This window comes from Pelodiscus sinensis, chromosome 15 (genome assembly GCF_049634645.1).
Source record: "Pelodiscus sinensis isolate JC-2024 chromosome 15, ASM4963464v1, whole genome shotgun sequence".
In the NCBI taxonomy this organism is placed as follows: Eukaryota; Metazoa; Chordata; order Testudines; family Trionychidae; genus Pelodiscus; species Pelodiscus sinensis.
Window position 1 is genome coordinate 17,088,229 of NC_134725.1, and position 23,989 is coordinate 17,112,217.

General features: G+C 38.8%; 1 protein-coding gene and 1 long non-coding RNA gene across 3 annotated transcripts in view; one reads left to right on the forward strand and one right to left on the reverse strand.

Moving 5' to 3' along the window:
• Positions 1-22,389, forward strand: part of PPM1F (protein phosphatase, Mg2+/Mn2+ dependent 1F) — a 64,270-nt gene extending 41,881 nt beyond the window's left edge. The window contains exons 3-7 of the mRNA XM_075898280.1: positions 5,144-5,343; positions 5,973-6,161; positions 7,193-7,336; positions 9,331-9,424; positions 10,746-22,389. Coding sequence (XP_075754395.1) covers positions 5,144-5,343; positions 5,973-6,161; positions 7,193-7,336; positions 9,331-9,424; positions 10,746-11,143 — 1,025 coding nt within the window. The 3' untranslated portion in view covers positions 11,144-22,389. The remainder of the gene's footprint in view (positions 1-5,143; positions 5,344-5,972; positions 6,162-7,192; positions 7,337-9,330; positions 9,425-10,745) is intronic.
• Positions 1-23,989, reverse strand: part of LOC112547735 (uncharacterized) — an 82,777-nt gene that overhangs the window by 29,102 nt on the left and 29,686 nt on the right. Inside the window, exon 5 of one of the 2 annotated variants that reach the window (XR_003091546.2) lies at positions 7,335-8,115. The exons of the other annotated variant lie outside the window; for it this stretch is intronic. This is a non-coding gene — a long non-coding RNA (uncharacterized LOC112547735). Of the gene's footprint in view, positions 1-7,334; positions 8,116-23,989 lie in introns of those variants that run through there. 2 annotated transcript variants of the gene reach the window in all.

Sequence of the window (23,989 nt, forward strand, 5' to 3'; positions counted from 1 at the left end):
ATCCCGACGCATAGCAAGAGAAGCAAACATGGTAGGAGACTGGATTGGCTTACAGGGGAAATCCTTGGTGAACTTAAGCACAAAAAGGAAGCTTACAAAAAGTGGAAACTTGGACAAATGACCAGGGAGGGGTTTAAATGTATAGTTCAAGAATGCCAGGGGGTTATCAGGAAAGCGAAAGCGCAAATGGAATTGCGACTGGCTAAGGATGTGAAGGATAACAAGAAAGGTTTCTATAGGCATCTTAACAAGAAGAAGGTGATCAGAGAGGGTGTGCGGCCCCTACTGGATGAAGGAGGTAACCTAGTGACAGATGATGTGGGGAAAGCTGAAGTACTCAATGCTTTCATTGCCTCTGTATTCACAGACAAGGTGGGCTCACGGACTAATGCGCTAAGTGATGCAAGATGGGATGAAGATGGACAGCCCTTGGTGGGTAAAGAACAGGTTAGGAACTATTTAGAAAAGCTAAACGTACACAAATCCATGGGTCTGGACTTAATGCATCTGAGGGAGTTGGCAAATGTCATTGAGGAGCCTTTGGCCATTATATTTGAAAAGTCATGGAGATCGGGAGAAATCCCGGATGATTGGAAAAAGGCAAATGTAGTGCCCATCTTCAAAAAAGTGAAGGACAATCCAGGGAACTATTGGCCGGTCAGTCCTACCTTGGTTCCTGGAAAAATCATGGAAGGGATCCTTAAGGAATCCATTTTGAGGCACTTGGAAGAGAGGAAAGTGATTAGGAATAGTCAGCATGGACTCACAAAGGGCAAGTCGTGCCTGACCAATCTGATTAGTTTCTATGATGAGGTAACTGGCTCTGTGGACATAGGAAAGTCAGTGGATGTGATATACCTTGACTTTAGCAAGGCTTTTGATACGGTCTCCCACAATATTCTTGCCAGAAAGTTAAGGGAATGTGGATTGGATAAATGGACGGTAAGATGGATAGAAAGATGGCTAGAAGGCCGGGCCCAGTGGGTAGTGATCAACGGTTCGATGTCAGGATGGCGGTTGTTTTCTAGCGGAGTGCCCCAAGGTTTGGTTCTAGGACAGGTTTTGTTCAATATCTTTATTAATGACCTGGATGAGGTGATAGATTGCACCCTCAGCAAGTTTGCGGATGACACTAAGCTAGGGGAGAGGCAGATACGCTTTAGGGCAGAGATAGGGTCCAGAGTGACTTAGACAAATTGGAAGATTGGGCCACAAGAAATCTGATGAGGTTCAACAAAGACAAGTGCAGAGTCCTGCACTTGGGACGGAAGAATCCCAAGCATAGTTACAAGCTGGGGACCAACCAGTTAAGTAGTAGTTCTGCAGAAAAGGACCTGGGGGTTACAGTGGATGAGAAGTTGGATATGAGTCAGCAGTGTGCTCTTGTAGCCAAGAAGGCTAATGGCTTATTAGGTTGCATTAAGAGGAGCATTGCCAGCAGATCCAGAGATGTCATTATTCCCCTTTATTTGGCTTTGGTGAGGCCACATCTGGAGTATTGTGTCCAGTTCTGGGGCCCCCACTACAAAAAGGATGTGGACGCTTTGGAGAGGGTCCAGCAGAGGGCAGCCAAAATGATTAGGGGGCAGGAGCATATGACTTATGAGGAAAGGCTGAGGGAGTTGGGTCTGTTTAGTCTGCAGAAGCGAAGAGTGAGGGGGGATTTGATAGTACCCTTCAACTTCCTGAAGGGAGGTTCCAAAGAGGATGGAGAGAGGCTGTTCTCAGTAGTGACAGATGTCAGAACAAGGAGCAATGGTCTCAAGTTGTGGTGGGAGAGGTCCAGGTTGGATATTAGGAAAAACTATTTCACTAAGAGAGTGGTGAAGCACTGGAATGGGTTACCTAAGGAAGTAGTGGAGTCTCCATCCCTAGGGGTGTTTAAGAATTGGCTTGACAAAGCCCTGGCTGAGTTGATTTAGTTGGGATTGATCCTGCCTATAGCAGGGGGCTGGACTTGATGACCTTCTGAGGTATCTTTCAGCTCTATGGTTCTATGATTCTATTAAATGGAGTTCAGAAAAAAATATGGACAGAAAGCAAGATGGATGCAAGGAACTATGTTAAAACATATGTGGGGTGGGAGGAGACAGGCCTGGTGATGGGAAGAGGGAAGGAGATCTGTGCTGAGAAGAGGGAGAAATTCTGTAACCAAAACTGTTCATATTACTGAATTTGAGCAGGTCATGGTTAAGAGGAGCTTAATTCTTAGAATAAGTGATTAAAGCAAAGTCTCTTGAAAGCCATAAAATAAGCATCTCATATCTCTACATCTTCTCTTTCAGCTCTAGTAAATTATCTTCCCAGCTACCATCTGCTCTTTAAAGTAAAGCAACATCAAAATCATGCATCTTAAGTATTTCTGATTATCTTGATGGCCTTGCATTTATGTAGCACTCTTCAGCTAGAAAGATCCCAAAGGGCCCAACAGACCTGTCAGCAGAGCATTTGACTTTCTCGGAGATCTCTTCAGCCATTGCAGTCACCTTCAAAGTGAAATGCACAGCAGTGTTTTCTGTAAGACAATTCTGCAAACCTGTTTGTGCTCATTGAGTTGGTTTCCTGCTGCTCTATAACTGCTCAAAAATAATGAGTAGTGAAGTACTTCGTAGGATAGACGGTTTTTCTTCATAAGTCAAACTAAAAAATGTCTCTCTGGAGTGGTGGAGTTATATTCCCTCTGTGGTGCTTTTGAAACTCATGCTGCAATGAATAGCACTATTGTCAGTCATTGCTAAGGTTAAATACCGTGAAGATGTGACTATTAAATAGACTCCAAATTCTATGCTATGCATGAATCTGTACTTTTTCCTCTATATAGCCAAATACAATGATCTTTTAAGTATTCAAGTTGTTACATGATCCAGTAAAATGAAAGAAATTCCATGTCTGAGCAGGAATGATCTTTAAACTATTTCAGTGTGTTAGATAACTTATCTGAAATTATCCACTCTTCAGAGACTCTCTTACTATTCTCAGGAAGAAATACAGCACTTGAAATCATTCAGCTATGCACATATCTGGACTATATGTATTTGTGTTCTTATTATGATTTCTCTTGCCCTCCTTGCTTATTACACCCAGTTGTCTAACTGTAGGTTAGAAACCATCTTTCACTCTATTTTACAGTGCTGACCACAATATGACCTTGTCCTCCACAGAAGCTCATAAGTACTATTATAAAGCGAATAATAACTGCTTTGATTTTAAAAAGATTAAAATATATCCTAGCAAAAGAGAAATTTGTCTTGAGAAAAGACTTGCCGTGATAGAACAGAATCTCATCAATCTTTCATGAAAATGGACTTGAGAATAATTTTAAAAACTTGGCTTAGAGACATATCACCATAATGGCTACATGCCTGGCTAAAGAAACGTATCACTCAGGCATTAGGATGTGTAATGGTTTGCATATTTAAGCTAAGTTAACTAGCAAGTCTACTGATAAACAGCTAATATGTTGAGAACCTTAAATCTTGCCTATTTAAAAATTTCTAAAAATGAGTAAATCAAAAGTGATTAGATTATATCACAGACTGACCACTTGTCAAAACTGGATGTATTAAATCCAAGTTCTTTTCATTCTCAGAACGCAAGAAAATATCTGAAACTGGACATCTAGTTCCATAAATGAGAGAACGAACACTTTAAAACAACTTGCTTAAGCATTGGATGATAGTTTTTTACTTAGACAGAAAACTTAAAAATTGAAGTCTGTTTGAGAGACCTTGAACTGCTGAGATAGAAATAACCACAAATATCTCAGCTTGTTGCTCAACAGACTGAGTGCTGGGATTAATGCAATTTGAGATGGGTCCAGGAAACAATTTGAGTATCTAGCTAGTGCTTTTTATATTGCTTTTTATAGTGTTGTGATTCTGCTCTGTAGTGGCAAAGCAGTAATGTGGCAGAGATAGTATTATGTCCTAGTGCTTTTAAGATCCAATAATTCACTCTGTGTGAAAATTATTGAAGAAGACAACAGTTTAAACCAGGAGTGGGGAACCTTTTTGGGGTTGGGAGCCATTGACCCACAGAAAAATCAGTGAGGGGCTGCACACAAGTGAGAAGCAAAAACAAACAAAACCCCCTCACTGACATGGCCCCTAAACAAGAAGGAGAAAGACACTGCCAATATTCTCCTCCCATACCAGAGCCTATGGGGGCCCAGATTAGTAGATTTTGTGTGCTCCAGCCCCACAATAGGGCAGCAGTGGGGCTGGAGTGCCAGTGTGGGCTCCCCAATGCTGGGGGGAGAGGCCCTGAGCCTTGGGGGCCAGATTTAGGCATGCCAGAGGCCACATGTGGCCCCTGAGGCATCCCACTCCTGGTTTAAACACTACTGTTAGCTGATTTGCACTGGGCTATTAACCCAGTTAAATCCTCACGATACATTCTGTGGATATCCATTGTTTTCAGTGAATATCATTCAAATGCATATAGCCAGGTCTAACGCCGACTAATATTTGTGACCTGTGTGTCAAGACAACAGCAGCCCTGTGCACAGTCTTAGAATTTTCATCTGCATCTAATTTTCTTTACAAGTGGCTACACTTCCATCAATATGCATAATAAATTGTACTCGCAATAGTGGATGATTTCTGTCTAATACACTAAACTGTGTTTGGATCCTCATTGTGACCTTAAGTAGTGTGTTGCCCTGCAAAACTGTCAAACATTTAACTACATGATGAACTTCAGAGGTAATAACTATTTAATAAATTGGACTGAAAGATCCTCTTGTCCATAATAGCATATTGTTGGGTCAGAATTTTTTGGCTGTGTTCTCAAGAGGGGGTTTGACTCAGATGTGTTTGGACCAAATATCATAATATATACTTTTTGCTACTTTTTTCATAATCCCAGTTGGAGGAAATGTACTGGGTATCCATAGGCACTCATATGTCTAAAACCAGTGGTTTAATGGGAGGGACTGAACTCTGGCTCCCAGTCAGAGGCTAATAGAGGCAGAATATTTTCAGCAGGCATGTAGTCCTAAGGAAAGAAACTTGTAGGGAAAGACAAAAGGCAAATGAGAGGGTAAGTAGGAGAGAGGAGATTGGGTTTTTGAATATCATCATTTGTTTTCCTTCTTCTTTTCCCAAACACACAACTACGTCATCTTCTGTTTTTCTGCTATCAGTGCTGGATGGAGGCTCTTTGCAGCGCTGTTTCTTTAATAAGCTCCGAGACATCTGCTGTGAATGGCAGAAGCCGCTGCCATCCCTGAAGCCATTAAAACGCTTCCTGCTTATTTCGAGCCATGCCATTCGCAACATCCGCCGGAAAATGGAGGACAGACATGTTTTACTCCCAGAATTCAATCAACTCTTTGGCTTATCGGTAAGTCTCCTGAAGTCAGGAGAGATCAATTCTAGCATTCAAATGCTCTTTGAAATACACTCATGTCCAAGTATCACAAAGTGAGCACTGTTTGGATTTGCTACTAAGGATTTGTTCATAGCAGTCCTATTATCAGGTATGTATTAGAGCAGAGACCTATTGGATCACTGTATTTGGCTAGTTATATCACAGTTTCTTGACACTGATTTGCTCCCACCAAAAGGGAAAGAGAGGAAAAATTGTTCACTTGGCGGGAGAGTTGCTATATTTTGGGAGAACTGATGATAATAAAAGTGAAAAATAGCATTTTGGTTGAGAATCCAGAGATGCTTACTACAGATATAATGAAACCACAGAGCCCTCCAATCTGTCTTTTCAATTCCCATTCCTTTTCAAGAATCTGGTTAGTGATCAGTAAGAAGTAAAGAAAAATAATACATACCACTGTGAGATTCATATTCTATTTTACACCATACTATCTTACACAATACTATTTTCATTGTATTGTATCTATGCACATGCTTGTGCTTTCACATATAGAAGTGCACACATTTTCATTGAATTGCTTGCATAAAATCTGGAAATTGACATTTATTTCTGAGCTCTTTGTATGTTCCTCCTGCCAAAAGGATGACATTGATCGAGCATACTTTGCCGTATTTGATGGTCACGGTGGAGTGGATGCCGCCAATTATGCAGCAACTCATTTGCACGTCAATGTGGCACTACACAAGGAGTTTCTTAAGAACCCAACTGAAGCCTTGAAAGATGCTTTCCAGCAAACTGATGAAATGTTTCTTTTTAAAGCCAAAAGAGAGGTGAGTGTTCCATTGTGATTAAGCAATTGGGAGAATACTTTGGGTAGCAGTAAGAAAGACAGGCGTTTTCAGAGAACTTTGATTTCATACAGTTAAACTTTGAATTCATTCTGATTTGTTTGTCAAGTATCCTAAGTGGAAGATATTTCATAGCTCAAATTATATTCTCCTTCTCATAAGAACCAATGCCTACAAGTTCAGGAAGATAAAAATTTGGAAATGAGCAATTAGTGCTATTTCACAATTGTCAATCTCACGGAATATACAGGCAACAAATGGTTGTTGGTGGAGGATGGGAGGGGGAAGGAGGAGTAGACTATACTAAATTGTATCAAATAATTTTATACAGGACAGGCAAATAAAATCTTTGTATTTTCTTAAGGCTTGTTCCACTAGCACCATCATTGAATTTTTACCTTTCTTTTCCTCCTTTCCCTATATTAGAGGTAGAGTGAAATTGGTGCATGGCAAGAACTGGAGGATGAGAAATTTTTAAAAATCAGTTAAACTAGGTTTATGTATTATAAGGGAACTGAAGGTGGTAATGGGCAAAAGGAGAACACTCTAATCTTTATAGTGGCAGCTGTGAAACAGGAACATTCAAAGTGTTGTAATAAGGATGTCCGGAAATAAGAATATTACACTGCCAGAGGAAGACAAACAGGGTGACGTATACGGAAGAAAAGTCCGGCTCAGTACTGAAAAAGGTTCTTGCTGCTGAAGGTCAAAGCAAACTGCTTCCTCTGCTTTTCAGAAAACCCAAGTAAAGAAATGGCTATTTTGAAACTAATATTAGCATTAGTGAAGACAAGTAGAAGAGAACAACTATAGCAGTGTCTGATACTTGAAAGCTAGAATAGGTTTTCTTCTAAATTTGTGTTTTCTTATATTTGTACCTTTTTATTCAATGGATATCAATCAGTTCACAAAGGTCTAACTTGCTGCATAATTAATAAGTTGTAATTAAACTTAATTTATAATGTTGTGTTATGAAACTGTAGTTTAACTTGCACAGCTGTTTTTCTTTGTAGAGGCTTCGGAGTGGTACAACAGGTGTATCTGCCTTAATCGTAGGGAACAGATTACACATAGCCTGGGTTGGAGACTCCCAGGTAATGTTGGTGCAGCAGGGAAAAGCAGTGACCCTGATGGAACCTCACAAACCTGAAAGAGAAGTAAGCCTGTTTTTTTGGCTCCAGGGATGTCATTTCAGATTTTGGTGGGGAGGAGGATGCTACAGGTGTAAACAAGCTCTGCCCCAGCTCCAACCATCACTGCATGGCCACAGCTCCTGCTGTCATCCCAGCTCCTGCCACCACCATGCAGCCCCCATCTCTACATTATATAAACTGGGTGATATTATAAACAAGGAATACATTTATGAACTATACAAAGGTGTATTTTAAGTGTTCAAAGAGGTAGCAAACAGAACAAAGAAAATTACTAAGAAAATAATGCAAAGCATGCAAACTAAGCTAGATTCACTGAAGAAACTGGTTACAAATAATAATTCCTCACCCTAAATGTTATTTCAGGTAGAATCCTTCATAGGCCAGGTATCTTTTTAGCCTGAGTCCAGTTCTCTGCCACCCTCTCGCCCCCAGTGCAAGTCTTTACATTTCTAGTTTTTTTCAAGTGTATCTTGGGGTGCGAAGCTGGAGGAGAAACAATCTAAAGGCCATGATTTCTTTCCTCCCCACCTTATATTGAATTTCCATAAGGCGGGAATCCTTTGTTTTATGTCTCCACCATCCTATGGAACAGTTCAAGATGCAGGTTAGTATCAGGTGACCAGGTTTTGACTCTGTAGCATCCCAGTGGCCATAAATCAGTAACAATATGGAAGTCCACGAGAAGGTCAGGCCTTTTCACAGTCCACTGTCTTTGCTGACGGGCCATCAGCCCTGTCTACCTTTTCGATCATAGTACCTGAAGTATTGTCAGTAGGCATCATCTAAAGAATCATAGTTGGAAATGCAGATACATATTAGTCATTATTCCTAACTGCAGATACAAAAATAATTCATGCATATAAGTAGATAATCATATTCAATAAATCATAACCTTTTCAATGATACCCTACATGAATTATCTTGCATAAAGTATGTCTCAATTATGGCACATTCATATCACAAGCATCTTTTCATAAACTATGTCTCAAAAATCTCTAGCCACTTTTAATTCCTTTTAAGATAGAAGGTTATGGAGCATAGTTAGGCAAGATTGACACATCATTTCTCCCATCTAGTTGTGAGTTCTGAATGCATGTTTTTCCAAAGAAAGAGATTGTGCTGAAGACCAGATCTGAACTGTACACTGTTGGGTATGTCCCTTGAAAAAATTAAAAGAACCTTGTAAAAACTGTAGTACTATAGAATTTTGCATACATAGCAACCATGAACAATCTACAACTGCAAGCCTTTTATTAACACAATTAACTAAGTATTTTAAAAAGTTACCATTGCATTACTAAACTAATGTTGTCTTAATTTCAGACCTGGCTTACATAATAGCATCATCCAAAAGGCAATAATAATTTAGTATTATAACTGGCTTAATCAATTTTATATTTCTTTTTATTATCAAATGTAACTATAACTGATTTAGGCATGGCAAGTATTTAGGCATGGCATTGCATGAACTATCTCCTTTATAGTATGAACAAAATAAATTGGGGGGGGCTTGAGAAATATAGGTTATATATTATTTAATATATGTATTATATATGTCTCTAAATGCACTTTTTATTTGTACATATAATAAACTTTACAATAAACCTTTAATTATCTCTTTCTTTCCACTTTCATTCACAATCTTAAATATTTGCATGATGATGGAGGTATTGCCAGCTTGTTCCTATGGACATTATTGTAATGACATAGACAAAGATTCTCAGTTCTTGTTTCACAAACAAGCAATGATACAGTCCATAGGGAAGATTCCTTTTTCACATATACTCAACTGAACACTGCAATAAGACTATCACTTTTTTTATTAAGCACATTTTTCTGAACACTATTGATGCTCGTTTATTTAAAAAAAGCTATTTTCATCTTATTATAAGTCTACAAGTTGAAGGGGTTTAAGATTTTTCTCTGCAACATTGGCTGCCAATGAATTTAGTAAGATGTGTAGGATATGTTCTTACTTTAAAGAGTTGTTCTTTTAGGATGAGAGAATGCGTATAGAAGCCCTGGGTGGTTGTGTGACCTACATGGACTGTTGGCGGGTCAATGGAACCCTTGCTGTTTCCAGGGCAATTGGTAAGTAAGGCCATTAGTCAAAACTAAATGATCTTTGAACACATAATACAAAAAATCCTGGGGCTGAATAATTAGATAATCATTTATTAATAAAGAGATAATAATGTTTGCCCATCTTGGGCTGAAGAATAAATTGCTTCTTTTATTGTAAGTGCTGGAATAATGGAATATTAAATTTCTTGGGTTCATCACAACCCTTAGCAGTTTTTGAAGAAAAAAAATAAAACTAGTTTAGTTCTTTTGTTAAAACATCTCTAACATATCATGATTTAACTGAAAGCCTAGTAGGACTGCAAAGTGTGTTTTACAGGATACTAGTGCAAATATTGGCTTCTGATCTGAAAGATATCTGAATATCTCCATAGGAGGTGGGTGAATTCATATCTTACTGGATCAACTTCTGTAAATGGAAGATACAGCTTTCTGTCCTTTTTTAATGATACACCTTAATATATACATGTTATTCTCTTTGCTATGTTTCAAAAGTCATATTTGCAGTCTGAATGCAAATATGACTTTTGAAACACAGCAAAGAGAATAACATGTATATATTAAGGTGTATAATTAAAAAAGGGCAAAAATCTAACATAAACCTTGGCAGTGTACAATTTGCATCCTAATATTCCCAAATGCCATGCAAAGAACTGTTTGGATGCTTACCATTTAAAGGAAAATGAGAAAAGACCCTAGGTAATAACAGTGAATGAAGAATTGTAATGGCTGAACTGAAGCAAGTTATTATTTTGTATAGTACTTAAGGTAGTGGTAAGCCTGTATCACTTGTGTTAAAATGAATGTGTACAGATAGTGCTGTTGAACTGAAAAATGTGGACATTGTACAGTATGCAAGGAGATGTTCTTATTCCTGTCATGTCGTTATTGCTAATGAACATAAAGTTCCTCCATGGTGTCCCAAAGATTCCACAAGATTCACTCTTAGTATGCAGGGGGAAGAAGGGAGCATACCCTTCCACAAATATATCTGAGGGAGGAAAATTTTAGGATTTTCTTGGGAAGTTCCTCGTGTATCATTCTGTTCTAAAGGAGTGGTAAAATGAGCTTTAACACCATCCCCAAAACATAGTAGATGCCCTTAAATCCATATAAATCCCACAGGATTGCTAAGAGTTGAAGGCCTTTCTCCATTAGCTGTGAAGCCCTCATCCCTGAGGTGTAGAGAGAGCTGTTCATGGATCTCGGGAATATGATCTGGGCCTAAGAAAGCGAAAATTTCAAATTCTGAGGAATCATAGAAACAGTTGGCTGACAAGGATGCATCGTTCATATTAAAGCAGTCAGATTTGTATCTTTTCTTGTTTAGGTGATATATATCAGAAGCCCTATATTTCTGGAAGTGCAGATGGCAATTCATTTGAGCTGACAGGTTCTGAAGATTACTTGCTCCTGGCCTGCGATGGATTCTTTGATGCCATCAGACCAGATGAAGTAGTGGACCTGGTCCTAGGTCACTTAATGCAAAACAAAGGAGATGGTTTCAAGGCAGCAGAGAGACTGGTGGCCTCAGCAAAGGAAAATGGATCCAATGACAACATCACTGTCTTACTGGTATTCTTAAGGGACCCCCAAGACATCTTGGCTGACTGCCTGGGAGACCCTAAAAACCTCAGTGCTGATGAGGGTGCAGAGGATTCATCCTTTAATTTTTTCAGCTCTGAGGTGAACATTCAGAGTGATAGCCACCCAATGACAAAATCTTAACTTGGATATGTTCCACTAAAAACAATTCTTTCCATTGAAGAAGCCTCTAGTAGAGGGAGGGGAATGGTAAAATGTCAGGAATAAGATGACCAAAATTCCACAAAGAAAAATGTCAGAGGTCATCTTACTATATCTGTTTCCCCCTCTTCCCTAAAGACTGGAAGACATGTGCAGCTACTTCTTCCCTGGAAATAATTTGAAAGTGTTTGCCAGGTTGCCAGTTCGCGTCCCTCTGTCCTTGGGGTATTAAGGAACATATAAGCTAATTGAGGAGAATAACCGTTGGGTTATGCTTTAATTTAAAATAGTGCTTAAAAAAGTAAAGCAACATGCAGATAGTTATTTATAATATGTTACCTGTTTAGGGTGGAGGAGAGGGAAGCTATTATCAAAGAGAAGCTTGTTACTGCATACTATCTCTATGAAATGTTCAGTATTCTAGAGGATCAAGTGCCCAGGAGTGGGATCCTATGCTCTTCATTTTATACCTTGAGACCTCCCAACTTCTTCATTTCTTACCAAAGAAAACATTGTGAAAGAGGGTGATGTAATATAAACCTCATCCTTTTAAAGAGCTATTTGACTTTTCTTATTCCTGGGGAAAATAAAATGGAACACTTAAGAGGAGAGGAACTAAGAATATCTGAAACAGAAGAAGCAATTTGTAGTTACTTTCTGGCATGGTCTGGTAATTTAACTGACTGATATGGAAAAAATAACTTTAGTGCAGGGATGAATTATTTCCATGACACAGACATACTTTATTAGCTACTTGGTAACCTGACTGTGTTTGAAAGGGGACCATAGAAATTGTGTGTCTGTGCTCTGCCAGTTCAATAAGCTCGGAACTTGCCACATTGTTTATAGCAAACCATAAGAAACTAAGTGAAGTATTTTATTTTATTCTAAAGTATAAAGTTTTTTAGTATTTACTGAATGTTATGGTTGTGGGAGCTTTTTTGCAATGTTTTTGTACTTTGTTGGATTTTATTTAATTTAAATGATTAGGATTTTTAAAATGTAGACTTTGTCTGCCTGTAAAAACTGGCCAGCCTCAAGTGCCTTAAATGTTTCAGAAAAGGATGGGGAAGGTTAGTTTTCTATCAAATTCTGGTGACCATGTTCTAGTTACGTTTTTTAAAATTTGGTTTATTTCATTAGTATAAAATATTGTAATGCACTTATAGCTCTTTCTGTTTGTGTGAATGAGCTGGAACTGTGTTCCAAGAACATCTTACTTTCCAGTGTTGCCAAACTTTGTGTTGATCATGAGACTCATGTCATTTTTGGTGTTTTCTTAAAGACTTGCAGTAAGCATGCCTCAGGTTATTTACCTAAGAAATTTCACTTTCATTAAAAAAAAATCTAATCCTCAGTGTTGTAGACTAAAACAAACCCAACTGTGTTCCAATTCCAGCATGCAGATGTTCAATAAAAAGAACTCCAATTATAATATTAAAAAAATGTGCTTGCCTCATGATTTAATGCTAAATGTTGGCAATATTGCATATATGAGAACTTTTTTGATACAATAGCTTTTTGAGGAAGTAAGAAGTTACAGTTTTACTAGAGAACCATGTAATATGTATATAACGTGTTGATGCAAGCATGCAGAATGCATGCATAATAATTACATTGCTTTGAAGGTGGTAGAACCATGACAATCACAATATGTGCTGCTGGAGCCTTTAGTTTGATTCTGTCATGGCTCCCACCACCAGAATACTTTGTATATTCAGGAACTGAAAGCTGTATTGCAAATTTATTATTTTATAACTCTTATATCTGAATAGGAAAAGCAGCTCACGAGGTGCCGTGATTGTAACATCACTTTTGATTTTTGGCATACTGTCATACAGCATTCCTGTTGGTTAAAATATCCCAAATGTTTTAAATCAGAAGTATTTTAAGAGTAGTAAACTTCGGTAGAAAATGGAGATTTATCTCTGCTTGATGAGACAGTAGCCTTAAAATAATGAGGTGGGGGCAAAAAGGCAAAGCAGCACTGATTGGACTCATGCTAGGATATACTGTCATAGGATAATACAATAATCCAAGTGATTTGTCAGATTACTACCAACAGATCTTATAGTTAGTTCAACATGGTAACTCCCTGATGGGGGAGAAATATTCTACCTGTTAGTAATTTTGACAGTGGCTCCATTACTGAATTATCATGGAGTGGAAGAGGCCTCAGGAGATCATCAAGTCCAATCCCAATTCCCTGCTAAAAATAGGACCAGTCCCAACTAAATTTTCCCAGGCAGGATCTCAAATCCGTCAGCTTATTGTAAATCATGTGGTCCAGCCCCCTAATCATTTTTTCTGCTCTCCTCTGACCTTTCTGCAATGCGTCCACATCCTTTCTGTAATGGGGGGCCAAGAATTGGACACAGTACTCCAGATATGACTTCTCCAATGCCAAATAAAGTGCAATAATCACTTCCCTAAATTTCCTGGAAATGTTCCTACTAATGCACCCCACTATGCAGTTAGCTTTCTTGCCTACCAGGGCACAGTGTTGACTCATAACCAGTTTCTCATCCACTGTAATCACCAGGTCTTTTTCTGCTCAACTGCTGCTTAGCCAGTTCCATCCCAAGTGCAGGACTCTGCACTTCTCCATGTTCAACCTCATCAGATTTCTTTTAGCCCAATCCTCCAATTTGTCTAGGTCACTCTTGACCCTGTCCTACCCTCCCGGGTATCTACCTCTCCCCCTAGCTTAGTATCATCTGCAAACTTGCTAAAGGCACAACCTCTCCCCTCAGCCAGGTCATTAGTAAAGTTGTTGAACAAAACCAGTCCCAGAACCAACCCTTGGGGCACACCGCTTGATACTGATTGCCAACCAGACATCGAACTGTTGAATACTACCCATTGAGCCTACCCTAATCATCTATTCACCTTTCCACTTCTAGTAAGCTTCCTTTATGTGTTTAAGCTCGCCAAGGATTTCATTGTTAAGCCAATCTGGTCACCTACCATATTTGCTTTCCTTATGGCTCATCAGGATGATTTGTTCCTGTGCATTCAATAAGGCTTCTTTAAAATACTGCCAGCTCTCCTCGATTCCTTTCTCTTTTGTGTTAGCATCCCAGGGGATCCTGCCTGTCAGTTTCCGGAGGGAGTCAAAGTCATCTTTTCTGAAGTCCAGGGTCTGTATTTTCCTGCTCTCCTTTCATCAGGATGCTGAACTCAGCCATCTCATGATCATTTCTGCCCAGGTTGCAACTCACATCTACTCACACTACTAATTCCTCTCTCTGAGTGACAGGTCACGCTGCGCATGGCCTCTGGTTGGTTCTTTGGGTATTCGTACCAGGAAGTTGGCCCCAATATTCTCAAAAATCGTCCTGGATTGTCTGTGCATTGTATATTGGTCTCCCAACAGATATCAACAGATATCAGGGTGAGAACCAGAGCCTGTGATCTGGAAGCTTTTGTTAGTATTCTGAAGAAAGCCTTATCTACCTCATCCACCTGATTTGGTAGTCTAAAGCAGATAACCACCGCAACATCACCCTTGTTGCTTCTGCCTCTAAACTTGACTCAAAGACTCTCAACAGACTTTTCTCCCACTTTATACTAGAGCTCTGAGCAATCATACTATTTTCTTACATTCAGTGCAACTCCTCCACCCTGTCCCTCCCGCATGTCCTTCCTCAACAGTTTATACCCTTCGATGACAGTGCTTCAATCATGTGAGTCGTCTCACCAAGTCTTCCTTATTCCAATGAAATCATAGTTATTTCACTGTGCCAGGACTTCCAATTCTTCCTGCTTGTATCCCAGATGTCTTGTGTTCATGTACGGACACATTAGATGTGGCCCCTGACTGAGCAGAAAGACCCTCTCCACATTCCCCCTTGTATACTAGAGCCTGAGCTTGGAGGGAGCGGGGGCCAGTTTGGAAGATTTTACATGCTCCAGCCCCGCAGGAGGGTGGTAGGGACTGGAGCGCCAGTGTGGGTTCTCCAATGCTGGGGGGGGGGGAGCCCTGAGCCCTAATCGAGACAAGCTGGGGGGCCACATTCAGCCTGCGGGCCATAGGTTCCCCACCCCGCCCTAGAAATTTTAAATCTATTTGGTCTCTCTGTGTAAATGGCAAATTTTGTCTTGATGTAGGAGGCGTTGCATAGGTGCATATACTAGTGCTATATATGGCACTTTTACATGAATGATGACATATGTACCCTTTGTGGATAGTGAAGATTAAGTTCCTTTGCTTATTCATCTACATTTTTTAAGTTCTGCTTTTCCTGAGCCTGTCTATGACCATCAAGAAGACACAAATCTTTATTCACTATAAGTTGCTGTCATTTTGATCCTGTGTATTATCAACTGATTACAGTTATCATGTTCTGATTGCTCTCTGGGCAATGAGATTGGGAATTAAGATAATTTGATTTAACCTTATTTCCATGCATTCCAATGTTTAATCTTTTTACAAGCTTTCTCTTTAAAAATTCCTGGATTTCTAATATTTAGTTATCTTTGCACTTACTATTCCCTTTAAATTATTAATATAGTGGAGCTTAACAAAATTTAGCTAATATCTGGGAATAGTCTCAAGTGTGTGAGTGCTTTTAAAAATGCATTTTTTGGCAATCTGAGTCATTCTTTACTAAATGTAGCGAAAATAAGGTCATGTCCTGGGAATTTCTCAGTTTTAGACTCTTAGGTCTCTGTTATAGGGAGGACCCTCTGAATTCAAAAGTGTGGCATTCCTTATTTGTCCAGCTGGGTTGGTAATTCTGAAACCTAATGTTAGGCATTAAAATGTCAACATAAAATGATCAGTTATAAAATAGTTAAACAATTTAGCTAGAAGTTTTGATTATCTCACAATCCCAAACTATCCAGTCATCAAAACTTGCATCTTCACCCTTGACAATGTCCAACATACAATTGTGCATTATCAATGTAAAATAAATTGGCAAGTTGAACACGTGAGGGAACATCAAATTTAAGTGTGTGTAGTTACTATTCCCATAATTTTCATATTTAAACTCCTTTTAATTGAAACTATTGCAGAATTTCTAGTCTGCCTCAACAAATGGCAGCAGAATCCAGGAATTATTAGAACTTAAAGGACTAAACAGGCACTTGAAATACAAATGGATTTGTCATCCATGAGTACACTGGAAACTAGTTTAACTGTTCAAAAGTAGAACTGGAGATGCCATACTTTAGATACTGGCAGCAGAGTTCAAAAGGACACCATCAACTTAAAAATCACACTTTTATCTGTAATTTATTCTTTAAAACTTTAAAATGACTATAATCTGAGCAAGAATGAGGTCAGGTCAAACCACAAAAATTGGCTGAGGGACTCAGGGCAGACGTGGTATCTAAAACTACTTTTTAGTTGACTATGTAGGATGCTGTCCCTTTTAAGAATTATCTTAGGATAACCAAGTACTAAAATGCAGTAGTCTTAAAAAAACAGTGCAACACACAAAAGCCTCATCTTCTGTTTGATGAAAACCTGCTTTTTTCATTCTACTTGGATATGGTGCAATTACCCCTTGTGCGTAAACAGCTCCATTCTAACCCATTTTACTTTTATTTCTTTAGTCTTTGAAAGAAATGTAAAAGAAAGTAATAAATAATATGTTCTGGGTCTAACCTAAACCCAACAACTAGAAATTCATAACTCATGGCTGTAAACAAGGAGAGATATTCGAGGAAAAAGGACTCCTGTCATAGCCTGTTCATGTGTATTTGTAGAACCTTTGAGAGCTGGGGGGGACAGTTTTTAGAACTGTTGGAGAGGGGAATTAAGTGAAATCCACCCTCTAATAGTGACAAAGGAATGAAAGAGCATGCAAGACAGGAACACGTTTAAGTGTTATTAGTGCCTATTTTAAAAAGGAAGTGGGCTGGAAAATAGAGCTACAAATGTCAGATACTTATGGAGAAATAACAAGAGCTGGAAGAAATTAAAAACACTTTTAAAATGGCAGAAATGGAGTGATAACATTGTTTTATAATAGTGAAGGGCGGGGTTGGAAATGGGGTCAAAGTAAAAGCAACCTAGAAGATTTCTGTGAACTCACTCAGTGTTGTTGTTTTCTTGAAGGTTCATGCTGATAAGACGGAATTATTTTAAGTACACGGCATGCAAAGGAACTAGACTCAAATATGTAGTTCTGTGTACACAGATTATCGATTACCACACAGTTGCTGCTGTAAGTAAATACCACAAACTGTGTTAATGAATTGATGCTGCTTGTTGGATCTGTTAAGATGAGTAACTGGCATGGAATTGTTTCAGCAGAGTTGGCAGTTGAATAGTGTTAATCACAACAGTGACTTTAATAGCAGTTAGTAGATACTTACCTAAATTCAGATCAGATGATATATTACTTGAAGGGGGGGGGGGGAGATTTCCAATGCTATTAGCATTATATGGAAAACAGCCATTAATATTTCCAGGATAAAGTTGGGGGGTTGGGTTTTTTTTCCTTCCCCTGCTTTGAGAAGTGCTTGCTTTCTGGGTTCTGGATATAGGTCTTCTGTGTTTTCCATTAGAAACCTGATCTTTCATTTGATGTTTTGGTAAAAGAATAGTTGTGAGCTGAAACTTTATAGACACCTCCTACAGATCCTAAAAAGAGCTTTCCAAAACAGAAGTTATTTAAAAATATAATGGAAATACAGAGGTTTTTTTTTTATGTGTTGGACAATAGGTCTTGGTTCTTAAGGTATTACTAGAGAATTGCTTAAATGACATACAAATCTATGAAGGACATATATTGAAAGGTTATTTCAGTAGAACTTCCTAAGATTAAAAAAGCTAAGTTAGACCTTGAATTTTCTTTTAATTTGACAGACAGAAGCTAAGGAAATTAGAGTCAAGATTGTTACTCCCATTTTTAGAACTTAGATGCCACAGTGATGGTGTTCTACAAATTCTGAAAGATTAATGGATCACTGTACGTAGTTTGAGGTTGTGTTGGCACGTGTTGTATTTTAGTGTAGCAAATGTTTTAGGGGACGTGTAGGTGGAAATGTCAGCTGTAACTGAATTTTTCTTATCCCTGTTAGTCTAACACTTAAGCACTGTAGATGATTTATAGATATAAGTAGTTGTTAGTTAAATTTGGATTAAAATGTCTGTTCTTCCTTATATGCGCCTCTAGGCACTAATGTTCTAGGCAGTATACTAAGACAAAAGAACAGCCTCTTTGCTCTATTCAGTTCATAACTTTGGACTACTGTCTTCTGGGTTAAAATTCCCCAGGCTTTATCTCTACCCAAAAGTTAGTAATTTTAACTGTTTTGAGCATTTGATGGTCACTTCCCCTCCCCCATTCATTTTGAATATATCTTTGTAGGTTTGGGTTGTGAACATGGGTGAGAGGTCAGAACCATCTATCTTTCTTTCTAGTTAAATGGAAGAAATAGTTCCTAGAGTTTCTGTTGTAACACTGTGCTGGTCTGGCAAAGGGTGAAAACTACTGCTCGGAAGCAACTGTTTGGTTGGTAGAATGCTACCACTGGAAGGTCTGTGCTACAAAACCCAGAGCCCGATCTCTACTAAAAGAGTTATAACTTGTGATATGGACAAGACTAGGTTAGCCCCGCCATGCTATAAGCTTGAATTCTTGTTCAGTGCATCATTTTAAAGTAATTATTTTCAAGAGACCCTCTGAAAAGAGAAAATGCATGTGAGCACCAAGTTGCTCTGCAGTTCTAGTTTCATGTGGGTTTTCCAAGCTGTGCACATTCCTGCTGAGATTGTTTGACAAACATTGAGTTTTACTAAATTTCTTACATTGCCAACACAGCTGTCTTTTGTTGCTGGTGAGCAGGAAAGTAAACAAAGGACAAAATCGAGAGAAAAATGTTTTCAAGCTTCTTGGAACACAAACAATGGAATACACAAAAATTCCAAACTAAAAGAAAGTTGGCAGTGCATCATCTGAACATATCTTAATGTTTTAAGCTAATGCATTTTGTCTGTTTTATTTTATTAGCAAACTTCCTATACCCAGAGGTTCATCTTTTGTTGCTGATACATACTTTTTAGCATGCAGAGATGAGACAAATGTTTAACTTGCTGAGAATTGGGAGTCTATTTCTACATTTGTCCTCGTTAAAGCATGATTTACCAGAGCTTTGTGCTTTCACATGTAATGAGCCATATTACACCATATCACAACAAAACTTGAATATGAGTAGTAGTGGCTTTTTGTAATAACTCATCCATTTGGCCAGTCTGGTGACAGCAATCTGTTATACTAAAGAGCCTAGATTTATCTCCTCTGCTAATGGATTGCTGTCCAAAGCTTAACAAGATATGGGAGGTAATGCACTCAGCTCCTAAAGATTTGTGTTATTCATCTGTGACCTAGTTAAGGTGTGACTTTTGCCAATTGTGAAAGGATTGTTATCCATTTCTTGGTCATAAGGATGATGTCCTTTAGGACTTCAGGGATAAGGGAAACATAACTAGAAAACAAGAAGCATCTTAAGGACTTCCAAGGAAGATCCCCAATGTAATCAGTTTCTCTAGTTGCCTCTACATATTAGCCTTTTTCTAGCTTTCTAATGGGACTTTAGTTCATGCTAAATTAATAATGCTTCTGCTTGCTTTATAGTTTGAGCAATATCGCATATAAAATGTCCTTTTATTTCTAGAGATTCTCTGAGATGATAGGAAATGTTATACTAGTATAAACAATGCATCTGTTTTTACGATTAGTTCTAGAGAGCTGCCTCTTATCCCCTTCTCATTTTTCCTTTTCCTTCCACTTCTCCCTTTCAACTCCTCATCTAGAAAGAAAAAATGATCTTCCTTTGGGCCCAGCAGTTTTTGTGCGACTTACACAATAAATTCCAGTTGAATTGTTGGATCAGTGCAGATGCCCTGTATAATTTTGTCATCTGATTAAATTTCACTGGTAAAATACAGATGTATGATCTGATTAAGAATTGAGAACATAGGAAATGCCATACAGAATTTATAACACTAGATAAACTACTGGTTTCCTGTCTTGGACACTACCCAGTGTCATTTGCTTCAGTGGAAGAATCAAAGAATACTAGAACTGTAAGGGATTCTGAGAACTCATCAAGTCCAGTTCCCTGTACTCCAAGCAGGACCAAGCAACATATGGATCATCCTTAATAGATATTCATCTAACTTGCTCTTAAATATCTCCAGTGATGGGAGATTCCACAGCCTCCCTAAGCAATTTATTCCAGGGTTTAACCACCCTGACAGGAAGTTTTTCCTAATGTCCAACCTAAACCTCCCCTGCTGCAATTTAAGCCCATTGCTTCTTGTCATATCCTCAGATGTTAAGGAGAATAATTATTCTATCCCCTCCTTATAACACCCTTTTAGGTACATGAAAACTGTTATGTTCCCTACCAATCTTCTCTTTTCCAAACTAAATAAACCCAGTTCTTTCAGTCTTCCCTCATAGGTCATGTTTTCTAGACCTTTGATCATTTTTGTTGCTGTTCTCTGGACCTTGTCCAATGTCTCTGCATCTTTTTTGAAGTGTGGTGTCCAGAAATGGACACAGTATTCCAATTGAGGTCTAATCAGCATGGCATAGAGTAGAAGAATTACTTTTCATGTCTTGCTCAAAATGTTCTTGTAAAAGTATCCCTGAATTATGTTTGTTTTTTTCCCCTAGCAGTGTCATCCTGTTGACTCTTATTTCACTTGTGGTCCACTATGACCCCTCCATCCCTATCTGCAGTGCTCCTTCCTAGATAGTCACTTCCCATTCTGTATGTGTGAAACTGATTGTTCCTCTCTAAATTGAGTACTTTGCATTTGTCCTGATTAAATTTCATTCTGTTTACCTCAGACCATCCCTCTAGTTTGTCCAGATTATTTTGAATATAACCTTATCCTCCAAAACACTCACAACCCCTCCCAACTTGGTATCATCAGCCAACTTTCTAAGCATACTTATTATGCCATTATTTAAATTGTTGATGAACATATTGATCAGAACCAGTCCCAAAATTGATCCCTTCTGAACCCCACTTGTTATGTCCTTCCAACGTGATCATAAACCATTGATAACTACTCTGAGAATGGCTATTCAACCAGTTATACACCCATCTTATAGTAGCCCCATCTACATTGTATTTCCCTAGTTTATAGATGAAAAGGTTATGAGACTGTATCAGATGTTTTACTAAAGTCTAGGTTTATCACATCTGCCACTTCTCTCTTATCCACAAGGCTTGTATCCTGTCAAAGAAAGTTACCAGGTTTGTTTGACATCATTTGTAATTTACAAATCTTTATAAGACTTTTATTTTCTATTATGCAGTTAAAGCTTCTTGTGCGAGTAGTTTGGGGATTTACATTGCTTAACTTCTGTCCTGGTCTGGAATACACCTTGTTATCACCCAGATTGCAGAATCATATTTGTTTCTGACCATTTTACTCTGGTTTGAAAAGAGAATTATTTGCCTCTTCAGTTTACCCTTTGCTGCACATACTAAGTGAACAAAAAAGAAAGTATAATATCTATACTTTCAACTTTAATCCAACTTCTCATCCACCACATTTCTCCAGTGTTAGGTATATAACATAATGTAGGCACTGTATCAGACATCTAGCAGTAAAGTTAGACTTTTGTAACGGTTTGTATTGATAAAAAATACACATAATTATGATCAGTATTAAAATTTGAGAGTATACAACTATTGCTTTATTCTAGCAATGACCTCTCAGTATGCTGGCTAATGAACCTTGGATGAAAACAAGAAGAGCCAGTTATAAGAAATCAGGGGTCTTTTAATTATTTCAATTAAACATAGTCCTCATTTACTTATTTTGACTGTTACTCTTGCAATTGTGTACAGAGAGGCTGCAATACAGCAGGATTTGTAAGCTGTGGCTTAAGCAGTTATGCAGTATTTTAAAACTCTTTCTTTTCTATTTAGGCTGACTGTTTACTTGTGCATAAATCGCAGATCTGTTAAACAAGCTATGCATATTATATACAGTATTCACTTTTGTGAATTGTTCTAAGTGCTTGAGTGTATGTTACGTTTACTTATATATTTAAGTGTATTGCATGAGGTTTAATTGTTTTTATATTGTCACTTTTATATTGTATTCACATAGTGCCTCAAGTATCTATTTGCATATTGCAAGCAATTTAAATTGTTTCAAAATAATAAGTGGAAAAGGGAGTAAGGGCAAGAGATCCCCTGGCTGTAGGAAATGTTTTGAAGTGTTAATAAATTCAAGGATCCAAAGACTGACTTTGTTTTGTTTTGTTCATTTTAATTACATAAATGGCCTAAAAACATGTGGGCCATACATATGACTAACTTCCAAGGATTGTGTTTTTCCATTTTAAGATGTCAAACACAGCTAAGTCTTGTCAGAATTTTTTAGAAGGCCTTCTACTGGAGAACATTGCTAGAGCTCTAGAAGGAAAGAACCTTTTCAGCACTGAACAACAAGTTTGAACGCGGAAGTGGAAAGGGGATAGAAACTCCATTTTGATGGGAGGGACTAAGATAGGAGGGGCAGTGAGGGGGAAATAATGAGATGAAGTGGAGGTGTGCACAGCTGGCTCCATACTGGGAGGACTCATCCCAATAATTGTGTCTGCAATTGTTCTTATGGTAGTGTTATTTGGTACCCAGGAAGCTCCAGCCTCCCCTCAGCTACTTGTGCCCATGCATGGACGCCCCCCCAACTAGGTACCAGCACTCTGTCCTCCCCCCAACCCTTTAGCTGACACACGTATTCCTGGGACTCATGGTAGCTGAAAGACTGGTCTGGACTGGACCAAAGAATCCTATGTGGTCTCTGGGGCAACCAGCTTCTGTCCTTGGATCCTTCTCTCATTGCCACAAACTCCTCCCTCCCCCTCATCTCTGGTAGGTATGGAAATACATACAAGTTCCACATACAATGGAAATACAAGTTCCACTCTTCTGACCCTTGCAGAGGTGAAACATGCATCTGTCTCCAGTATTTCCATTGTAGGGGTGCTAACTCAGTTCCAGCACCTGTGAATGAAAGGACACTATTGTGAAAACCACCATAGAAGTTGCGTTCAAAAATACAAGGACCAATCCTTTTACTTGAGAGAACAATAGTTTTGAAAATCTCTCTTACAATGAACATTACTAATTAACAATATCCTAGAATTTAATGTGGAGGGTTTCTAAAATATTTAATCACCGGAGAGGGGATCCTAAAACCCAAGAGTCAAACTTCGTCCTCAGATATATATCCTTCTATTCTTATTAACTGGTTCATTATTTGTTTCCTTTACTTATCTATATCCTGGAGTTAGCAACACGCACTACACTCTGAAATGAATTTGGCCTAATGGGTAATGATCTCTAATGCCAGAGAAATGGGTAACTATTTGAAAACGCCTCCCACTTTGTACAGCTTGGCACATTCTAAAAGCAAAGTAATTGCTCTTCAGAAGTGAGACAGCCCAGGCAGGGGATAACTTGGTGGTATGGTATACAAAGAGAGGGAGAAAACTTTTTTTACATTAACCCTTAAGAAATAGGTACAGTAAAACTCCGATGGTCTGGCACCATCAGGAACCTGGAAGTGCTCCGGGCAGCCGGACCATTGGAGCTGCTCTGCCCCCGGCTTCCCCGATTCACCCGCTGCTAAAACTGACCAGCGGCTGAATCGGGGAAGCCGGGGGCAGAGCAGCTGGAGTGTCGCCGGGTAGGTCCCGTAGCGCTGCCCCTCGGGGCTGCGGGACCAACCCGGCAGCACCCCAGCTGTCCCCGATTCAGCCGCTGCTGAAATTGACCAGCGGCTGACTCCAGGAAGCCCGAGGCAGAGCTGCTCTGCCTCGGGCTTCCTGGAGTTAGCTG